Source organism: Telmatherina bonti, assembly GCF_933228915.1.
Source record: "Telmatherina bonti genome assembly, chromosome: 14".
NCBI lineage: Eukaryota > Metazoa > Chordata > Actinopteri > Atheriniformes > Telmatherinidae > Telmatherina > Telmatherina bonti.
Window position 1 is genome coordinate 15,060,362 of NC_136612.1, and position 11,217 is coordinate 15,071,578.

At 39.1% G+C, this 11,217-nt stretch overlaps 1 protein-coding gene across 1 annotated transcript; it reads right to left on the bottom strand.

Moving 5' to 3' along the window:
* Nucleotides 1–334: 334 nt before the first annotated feature.
* LOC306765385 (casein kinase I) lies at nucleotides 335–10,750 on the bottom strand. The gene is made up of 11 exons (XM_079252830.1): nucleotides 10,578–10,750; nucleotides 7,927–8,017; nucleotides 7,565–7,675; nucleotides 7,102–7,250; nucleotides 6,214–6,442; nucleotides 4,802–4,972; nucleotides 4,457–4,605; nucleotides 3,187–3,382; nucleotides 2,931–3,070; nucleotides 1,839–1,906; nucleotides 335–1,746 (listed from the first exon to the last, which is right to left on the bottom strand). The coding sequence occupies exons 2-10, from the start codon at nucleotides 8,000–8,002 to the stop codon at nucleotides 1,874–1,876; spliced, it is 1,254 nt and encodes a 417-aa protein (XP_079108956.1). The 5' UTR covers nucleotides 8,003–8,017; nucleotides 10,578–10,750; the 3' UTR covers nucleotides 335–1,746; nucleotides 1,839–1,873.
* Nucleotides 10,751–11,217: the final 467 nt, after the last annotated feature.

An 11,217-nucleotide genomic window follows, 5' to 3' on the forward strand; every position in this document is an offset into this window, starting at 1 on the left:
CACTGCCATACACACACACACACACAAAAAATATCCCTGTATTTGCATGTTATGCTTTCCACCGAATGACATCATCGAGGTTAAAATCCAAAAAAGTGACATCGAGCTATTACTGCAGAACTGTTGCAGAAGGAATACTTAAAAGTTCCAAGTATTGAAGTACAGCATGAAGTGGACAAGCAGAACTAAAACAAAGTAAAAAAAACAAAAAAGGTACTCATAAGTTACAATAAAAACAGAGTGGCAAATAAACAGTCTTGCATAAATAGGACAAAATTAAAATGTTAACATGCATATAGGATGTGGCCTTATTGTTAGCAGGGATTCACCTCTCTCTCTCTCTCTCTCTCTCTCACACTCTCACTCTCTCTCTCTCACACACACACACACACACACACACACACACACACACACACACACACACACACACACACACACACACACACACACACACACACACACTCTCGCTCACATTCATACAAAGACACGAACCGTTTGATGACCCAGCTGGCACAGCAACAGTCCCCCATCCCCTAGTTTAATACTTAAATGTCCCCAATTATGAATTCGGACCCCATTTAGTCATTAGTATGCATTTTTCTACTTTACACCTTTACAACAAATAAACCACATTTTGGCTTTACATTGAAATAATTAAAAAATATTTACAGTGAAGTAAACAAAACAAAAATGAAAATCCAATGAACATCCCCACCCATCCTGAAAATAATGTCATTCCAAACAGAGCTTGCCCCCCCCTCTCCTGTAGCCTCCAATAACAAAATAATAAAAAAGAAAGTAATATTAAGAATTACCATAAAAACTGCAGCCACGTTTTAAAAAGTTCTATTCCTCAGCCAAAATGGGGCTGCTACTGAGTCTGGTCAAATAACATTATGCTGAGAATTTCCTGAGGAGCTTCCCTCAAGATTTGGGAGTGTGTCCTTCCAATATTCACGGTTGTACTCAACCTAACGCTCTAACATTAAATGTAAAGAAAACGCTCAGGTTAAAAACAGGAAAACAGAGGGGTGCTGAAGATTGCGATGGCTTAGTTTGAGGGACATCAAATAGTCACAAAATTGGATGAAGGGCAAGCAATCACTTCACCAGAAACACCTCGACACCTAAGACATCACTTACTTATCCGTTTCAAAGTTGCCTTTCTTATTGTCCGCTATCATCTCTACAGATCCTCACCTTAAATATTCTGGTATATTTCTATTAGGCTATCATTTCTTAAAAATATCAAAAAGAAAAAGAAAAATTAAAAATTGGAAATTAAAACTCCAATTTCACACATCTCCATAAAAAAAAATTCCATGAAGATGGCATTTACCAAAGTTCAAACAAATTTATTACCTAGTCTATATCAACTTTTGATAAGAAACATGCATGTCCCTGATACCCATTCGCTCTTTTGATGCCAACAGTTTTTCACATTTTTCAGAGAACTGAGGGAATGTTTTGAGGAAAAGGAGGGCAGGAATGAGCAACTGGCAAAGTGCAGCATTGTCATTAGCTTTTTGTAATGTGGTAGTGATCCAGGGTTCAGCAAAGAAGGTCCATGTCAGAATGCAGGTCGGATAACTTCACGTGTTTTTTTTTGGATCCTTGCGTCTCGTTCCAAAGACATGTCCTTTAACAAGCGGCATTTCATTAATCAGGAAGGAAAAACAAAACAAAAACAAAAAACACAAAGTGGAAAAAATAACAAAAACAGAGCGGCAACTTCTCCTTGGAGCCCTAAAGAAAGATAAAAAGAAGAGAAAGTTTGCATGGGTGAGACAGTACTTTAGCCAAGTAGGTGATGGACAAAATAAGGGTTGGACCTTTACCTGTCATTTTCATTTGCATGCAGGGCCGAGGAATTTCACTTCCCCACATGCTCAAATGGCACGCTGACCTGCAAGCCACACAACATAAAGATTCAATAAGAGGAAACATTCTCACACTCACAGGAAGCTATAAACGTCCATGTCGAGGTCGTACATACAATGTACTTAGATATGATGTTAAAACGTTTTATTCATATGATATGCTCTTGGATATTGTCGTCATTGCAGAGACACAGCAAAGCAAACAACGTGCAGACAACTGATAATGTAATTATTGATAAATGTTTGTGCGTAACTGGAGACCTTAACCCTTCTGTTAGAAATCATGAAAGAAAGATGAGTTTCTGAGCTCATTTACCAGAAATGCTGAGCTGCTTTCTGTCAGATTTGCTCGGATGAATAAAGCTCAGATAATTTATTTTGCTTGTTTACCAAGGCTTTATTTGGCAATAATTGCCTTCATTTTGGTGTCAGAAGCATGAGGAAGTGGTCTGCCCTTTATCAGATGAAAAGCATCTAGATGTTATGCACAAACTGTCTGTTTCTCTTTCTCTCTCTCTCTCTCACACACACACACACAATCGTTGATCATACTAAAACCACTAATAAAGTGAGCAACAACTAATTTATGTTCAAATGCAACGTTCTGCTGGGAGAACCTACAATTTGGCCTTCATGTGATATTTGGAAATTTGCCACCTGCATACACGTTTTATCAAGACCAACTCAGTGTCATGTGAGCAGTCAGGCCTGATTGGTTTATAAGTAACCTGTACAAAGAATACATATCTGACAGCTCTGATAACTAATAATAGGACAAAATTTAGTACACAGCATGGACATGTTTAGTCCAGCTTCATTCTGGTCTGCCTCTAAAAAATATAAAGCTGTTGCATAACCTTGTACGCTGCAGAGAGGATTCTGGTTTTTGTTGCTGCTGTACTTGTTTTTCTATCCATGTCTGTGTACGTTTGGCATAAATTAAGTGTCATAGACGGGTTTATTAATGCTACTGATTTCGAATGAAGTAAAGACAGTTCAGGGTGTTTCCTTTGTATGCCCAGCCAAAGCTACTGTCGATAGCGTTTTTACCTGTGATGTGGAAATTCTCGACTGGTCGTGGCGGGCTGTGAGGTCAGAAGATGACACGTTGGCAGGTGCCCCACGATGTAACCGCATGCTAACTTTCCTCTCCCGCTCTGCACGAGATATTGCACGAGGTGATGTGTTGCCTGAATTGAAGAATTAAAAGTCCACATTTCACGCAGACATTTTCAAGTGTCGTCTCCATGTTATTTAAATACAAATGCGTGTTTGAAATCTAGACTCAGGTTAGCTGAAGACTCACCAGACTGCTGGACTCGTGAGGCAGGGTTAGACATGGCTTGCTCTGGCCCATTTCGGACTCTGTTGGGAGCTCCAGGGGTGGGACCCTGAGGGAGGCCTCGTGATGCTGACCCCCTGGGAGCTCCTCCAATCCGTTCATCTCGCTCATCTCCTGTCCTTCTGTCCCGATCCCCATCCTCGGCCGTCCGACTCGCACCCTAACAAATGGGATCAACCAATTCAAGATCTCCAGTAAAACACTAGTTTTAACCCTCACTTATCCTCAAATCTTGCCAAAACATTTTACTCATGGGGCCAATCTAACCCCGGGGATATTTGCCTCCAGAAAATAATTTACATAAACTCGTTGACCAAGTTTTTGTGTCAGGCACTGCAGTGCCTCCACGAGGGCAAACTTTTAGGTTTATAATTAGTGTCTTCAAAATCTTTAATCAATATCTTTTCTATTTTGGAACGCAGTCATGACTCATAGAACGAACAATATTGATGGATGTTTATTTACCTAATTGTATCTTTTTTCTAACATATTTGGGGTTAGTCACTATAAAGTGTCACTCATCCTTATCCAGATCGCAGTCCACTCAAAGCTAAATGAGGAATCATTTAGTTTAAGAGCTGCATTCAAGATCTAATGTTTGCACCTCCCCTTAGTTTGCATGAACTACCAATGTCCTTGCAGTTATCCCCCAGCTTCACAGCACAGTAAATATTAGTTCTGTTGAGCAGGTTTGAGTATTAGGCCACACATGCACATAGAAAGACACACATTCATGCCCATAGTGTGGGAAACTGTGCTTGAAAATACCCCCACCCCATATATGTCATGTATCAACTCTGCACCTGCCGGTGTGGGAATGTTGGATGACACATGGGTCACACGTTGTCACACACATTTTACACAGGTAAAAGAGCTTGGGGTCAAATTGACCCCAGAGGAACACCAATGTGTGTATAATGTGTCCAGCACATTGAAAAAAATATCATGATAATTTCATGCTTAATCAATTGTATCCAATAAATTAGGAAAAGTCATGAAATATGAAGAAAAAAACAAAGTCAAGCATTTGAGAGATAAACACTGAATGGGGCCACAGGATAATATATATATATATATATATATATATATATATATATATATATATATATATATATATATATATATATATATATCTTGAGCTCAGTTAAAGAGACATTATTCAAAATTGGACACCAAAAAAGACACCAAAACAACCTGCAATACTTCATACCCGAAAGGTTCACTGCAAACTTACAAATTTGAGCATATTCCAGTCGAACACGTAATCGTAGGAGAAACCCTGTCGGTGGAAAAGATTCCTGAAAAGCTGGCGTAGGTAGGAGTAGTCTGGTTTGTCGTCAAAACGGAGTGAACGGCAAAAATTCAGGTATGTTGAGAATTCAGCTATAGGAGGATAAGGCAGAGAAAAGAAGCAGCGATGAAGAATGAAACTAAAACTGAACTAAACTATTTAGACTTTCTGAAAGTTAGACAACTCTGCATAACCTAAAAAAATAAATAAATAAAAAGCATCTGTACAGAATTATTGAAAAATGCAACAGCCTCTAAATGCAGACATGACCCAAGAAGCATCACTCACAAGGGTATCCTTTGCAAAGAACTTCGATGGGTGTGGACATTTTCTTCTCACTGATTCGCTCGTACTTCTGTCGTTTGGTTGCAGCCTTGAGGCCCTGCCAGGGGAGGGACCCCAAGTTGAAGTACATGAGAACATAGCCGAGGGACTCCAGGTCATCACGTCTCGACTGCTCTGTGGATATAAAGCATATACAGGATCGGTATTAAAAAAATAAATAAATATATATATATATATATATATATATATATATACACATATACATATACATATACACACACACACACACACACACACACACACACACACACACACACACACACACACACACACACACACACACACACACACACACACACACACACACACACTTGGAATAAAAGAATAATATAACTTTTATTCAGTTCATAATTTTGATAAACTTTTGACTTTGTTTATCATTGAAAAAAATAAACATATTAATGATAAAAATCAAGGTTTGGAAAATTTGATAGAAAAAAACCCCCAAGATAATTGGTTGTGCTTGTTGCAACATGCCAGAGTTTAACTAGTAAGATTATTCTGGAGACCTGATGCAGAGAAGGTAGCACACTGGTTTGTGGAGCTTTTGTGTTTGGATGGAAACAAAAAGAAAAAACTAAAATTTGTCTGAGGACCTCTCAGTCTCCTACTTACTAAAAAGATCAATATAATAATGGAAATATCCCCTCATATTACAATTTTGTGATTCTTTATTCCACAAAAAGGCAGCAAATGGACAGCTAGTACATGCAAGAAAATGTCCAGAGAAAGTCAGTCAATTCAAAATGCTTTCTGCCAAAATGTCTGACAAGAATGCTAGACCAATTTCTTTTCCCCTCCATCTCTTCAACTGTCTTCCCTCATCTCTGAATATAAGCAGATACAGTCCTGATAAAAAATATAAATAACTTTGTAGAAAACTGGGGTTTAACTATAACTTTTTTAAAAATGTATTTTTGGTTTAGAGGCCATTAACAGACTGTAAATGACAGTAATGTCTGATGAAAGAGAATGACTGATTAACACAAGACTCAAAGCATGACGTCTAGTGGACTCTTCAGTACTTGACACCAACAGGCCACGGTTGACCTGACACGCAGAACAGTGCTAATGAACCACATTTAGAAACAGCAGTCAACAACAAACAAATCTGGGCTCATGATGGATTTTTGTTTGTATAAACACACTATTAAAGTTCTAATACTTAAATTATGTGCATATTTCACTGCTTTTGTCCCAACTGTCCAACACATTCAGACACTGAACCTTGCTGCAACAGAACTGTCTGAGACTATTCATAAAACCTAACATGTGCATATCCATCAACCTTCTTTAAAAGGCAAACAAACCCAGAATCAGATGAGGTTTGTGTGGATCCTCCATGCCAATCTTACCAATTCCAAGATGTGTGTTGATGGAGGCGTAGCGTGCTGTTCCAGTCAGGTTCTTGTTCTCCCTGTAAGGGATGTGCTGGTGTGTCCGAGCATCACGGTACTTTTTTGCCAGGCCAAAGTCAATGATGTACACCAGGTTGCCTTTCTTGCCGAGGCCCATTAAAAAGTTATCTGGTTTTACATCTCGATGGATGAAATTCTTAGAGTGGATATACTCAATGCGACTGATCTGGAGAGGCGAAAAGAGACAAAACTGTCAGCTTTTCCAGTAACTAAAAACATATTCTGAGAATGACGCTACAACATAGTCACATTATTATTTCCCTAGGTAGATCGTGCATTGTTTCAGTCTGTGTCACTCAGCACTGTTGGTTGCATTCAATACATTAATGACTTAAGCTAACTCAGACCCATGAGGAAGACTATGACCCTCAGTAGTGAGGAGAGTCTGACACAGAAGCTATGTAATACTTAAAAAAAAAAAAAAAAAAAAAAAAAAAAAAAAAAGAGATGAGATGAGGGTTAGAGCATCTTTCATGAAATAAAATTTCTAGGCCAATACATTGGCCTAGAAATCAAGCAATCAAAGGAAAATCCAACATCCTAAAGTACACTAGATGTGCAACAGTAGCAGGAACCAAAACAGTTTAAATCTTTAAGAGGGTCCAGAGGAATCACTAAAAACATATAGTGAAAGAATCTAAAGAAGAAAAAAAAAGAATTAAAAAAAAAAAAAAAAAACTTAATCATAGGCCTCAGCAGCATGGTGGTCCCTATATTTCCTTACTTTCCTAAAAAGTAGACTATCAGTATTGTACCATGTTCCATGTACGAGGACTATAAACTGCCTTTGTGTTAATTACTTTAAAATGATAGTTCATACTGTACCATCTGGTCTGCCAAAAGCAGGACAGTTTTTAAGCTGAACTTCCGAGAGCAGAAGTTAAAAAGGTCCTCCAGACTAGGGCCAAGCAGCTCCATCACCATGACGTTGTAGTCTCCCTCAGCTCCACACCACTTTATCGATGGAATACCCACTATTCAAGACAAAATCAACACAAAGTCCAGGCACATATTCATTACTGACACACCTACTAATAACATTATTGGGTCAATGTTGCAGACTATAGAAATATTTTCTTAAAGTTAGCAATTTAGAACAATTTGATGGCTATCTACAGTGATCGTTTTCAGATAAATTAAGAAATAAAAGAACACAGCTTAAGCACTGCAGTTGATACTGAAAGAATGTGACTGGTTTGGTGGGATATCTGCTTTTATGAAAATCGCCAGCATGGGAAGGAATGAGCTGAACAATCTTGACAAGCATGTCGGGGCTGTATGTGCTTACCTCCTCCTTGCATCATCTTGTAAAACTTGCTTTCAATGTGCAGCTGTGGATGTTTGGTCTTCACGCATTCCAGCTTTATGGCCACCTCCTCACCAGTGGCAATGTTGGCACCTGTAGAGATATGTACAAAAAACAACTACAGCTGTAAGGACAAGTTCAAGAATCATGTTTGTGGACTGAGCTACAGCTGGATGAATGTGAGGGGAACAAAAAAAATCAACTTGAGAACTAAAATTACTAAAGAACAGAAACTGTCCATAAACTCATATGGAAGGACCTTAAATATAGAAAACGAATGGAAAGTTAGAAAAAGGTATGGAAAAAATTGAAAAACAAATATAAAAAAGTAGGGTTCCACTTACCAAGGTAGATGTCTCCAAAGGAACCACTCCCTATTTTTCGCCCCAACCGGTATTTATTCCCCACTCTCAGCTCCATGGTTACAAGATGTCACTACAAAAATCAACAGACAACACAAACATGGCTTAAAAAAATAAAGGGGGGGGAGGGGGGTAAATATACATCAATAGGCCACATCATCTAAGACTAATTTTATTTCTTATCAATAATCATATTTTCCTGCTATTCCAAGAGGCAGAATGAAGAAAGTTCCATCTCCTGCTCATATGATGTGCATCAAACCCACTGACCACCAGCCTAAGCAGGCCTTGCAGATCAGTAAACAGCTGTCTGGTCTCCAGAAACACAAGATAAGATTTGTAGGGTAGCGAGAGGTGGACGGGTGGGGGTTGTCGTGAGCTCAGCAGAAGCAGGGATGAGAGGAGTAAGAATACAGAGAAATTAGGGCAACATGCAAATGTCAGTTTCTACTGATAAGATGAATCAGAAACAAACGCTTCATGAGTACTAGACTTGGCACACATGCGGATATGAAGCACAATTTTTTTGAGCCAAGCTGCACGTGATGGTGGAGCAGGATCATCACTTATTTAGCACCGCTACCACGCCACACTGAGCAGCCACTGCGAAAGCAGGGCTAAGCTCTATGCCTCTCTGTGCTGGCACTGCCAAAGGAGGGAAGGCACTGGCTGGCTTTATCTATGTCAAGGGCCTCAGACAATTCTGTGTAATGAACTTCAGAGGGCCACGTGCTGCAGACAAGGCATCGGTGCAGAGCAAAATTTATTAGACATTTGTGCCCTCGACATTAATTTGGAAATGCTATGTCAACAGCAATCAAAAACATTTGTTCAAAAGAAGACCTGCTTAATCCCAGTCCAACTAAAACTTCAAGCAAGTTCATATCAATAAAATACATGGATATGCAATTTATCTTCATTATCAACTGTGCTTTGAAGAGTGACCTCAATCCCCGTCCTCTCAAGAGAAAAGTTTCATGATAACTCTGTCTAGCTAAACCACACAAGCTTGGCTTCATAGACAGACCAACCCAAGCAAGCAGAACATCAACTATGAACAGCTACTCCTCTGCATCAACTACCTTCATGATCTCTGCCTAAATTATCCATCTTATTTCTAGGCTTGATTATAAACAGGGCAATTAAACCAAACTCCAAAATAATCTACAAAAGATGTTAAAAGGATACAATCTCAAGCAATTTACACAGTCCTCATTTAAAGTGAATTCATTTGAATAAAACAATAACAATCACTAAACAAATCATGTTGAACTCAACTGTCAAAGACAGTTTGCCATTGTAGATGTGACGGTGACAGATGGAACTGGGTTAATAAAGGGTTAGGGTTCATTACACCAAGAGATAGACTCGTGTGCTGTGGCCAAAGACCAGATTTAGGGTACAACATTAATCACAAGGCCACACAGTAAGAGCTATTGATTAATTGCTTAGTACAGGAACAGTGACACAAAATACTTAGTGGTGTTAACACTGCATGCTTAAGACTCTGCATGCATAGTTTTCATCAGTATCAACTTTGGTGTTCAGTCTAGCAATCTTTATAACCAAGACTTAGGCATGGCAAAGATCTATAGAGTACAAACGTAAGGGCGATGTGACAAATCCCCTATTTGAGGTCTCAGAGACAGCCTGTGTAATGTGAAGCAAGAGGAATTAGCATGTCACACTGCACTGGAAAAACAACATGTGCTATTACGGTAGTAATCGTGTTCAGGAGAGAGGATTGGTCAAGACAGTACACAACACATCTGCTGGTTAGGGGGGAGTCTTGCTGGTAGTTGTGGAGACATGGTGTCCCAAGAACATACTATGCAATGGTTTAGGTTCCCAGGCATCATAGATATGACCATAAACATCGCCTTTTTAAAAAAAACAAACAAACCGTATTTCTAGACATGCATTAGTCAAACCCTTTGCTGCATTTTGCACGTTGTTTAGAACTGATTATTTGTCTTGAATAACAGAAAAACAAGTGTCATACTCAAAGCCAGAATATTTCGCAATCACTGAACAGTGTTATTGTTACGCCTTTCAAAGCTGTAACTGCACAAGCTGTTTTAGATTACACTTTTGTACATGACATGAATTTGTTCATTATATACACAAATTGTGAGTTTTGCAGCTGTAACAGCTGATATCATGCTACACTTGTTTCTTAGTTGCGCATCTCTGCATAACAGATTGCTTTTTAGACTAATTTAATCAAATCTGCTCAAATTCGGGACCCACAAAATTATTGGAAGAATTTTATTGTTAACTAACCTACATTAAAACACAACACGCAGAAATTAACGTGAGTGAACCGCTAGCTGCTGCCAGTAAGCTAGTGGAAATACGTTTACCGATCCGTGACAACATACTGCAACATAAATACTTCCTAAATAATCATTTAAAAATGGCTTTAAATGTGTATGTCGCACTTGGTCACATTTTTATTTTTATTTTTTTTACAACCGCACCCTTGTGAGAACTGAGCTAGCCTGTGAAGACAGCCGTTCCTACTACGCGCCCCCTCCCCCCTCTCCTGTAAGCCGTGAATAGGAGACTCAGATTCGGTCGAATCGGGCCATTTTTCCCCCTAGGTTTCCTCGGTTCCCCGACCCAACACTCACCCGATAACAGGCTCGTCTGACAGCTGGTTAAGTTGAGGCTCTGATCCGATGGTTGTCAGTCGGACAAGGACCCGACCAGAGGAGGATGGGAGCGGATTCTGGCACCTCTCATACCCTCAGCTCCGATCTCAGTCGTCGGCTGCGTTCGCTGTTGATAGTCCCTAAGAAGCTCCAACAGCAGACTGCCGTTCTCTACTCCACTCCGACTCCCTCTCTCGTTACTTAACGTACGTGCTCACGACGTCGATGATGTCATTCCCTGAACGTCAAGGCGCAGTCATTTAAACGGGACGTCACACCTAACCGCTCCTTCGTTTAATTTAACTTCGTTTAATTTCATTACTCATCACTGATTTTTTTCCCCCTTACTTAGTTTTGGTGACTATTTTATTTGTAAAGAAAATATCTTAATTTGTTATGTCTACTCAGTTTATTAATAAACACTTGAAAATAGGTTTGCACACAGTTGTGCTCATATGTATTCCCTTTCCCTTTCATTAAAGAAAAGGCTGAATTTACAACAGTCACTCAAATAACTGGAGACCTAAAAAAGGAACAATAACTAAACATTTGCAAAATTATAATTTAGTAATATAAGACACTGCTTTTTAATTTAATTGAGTTAAAGAAAGAAAAAAAC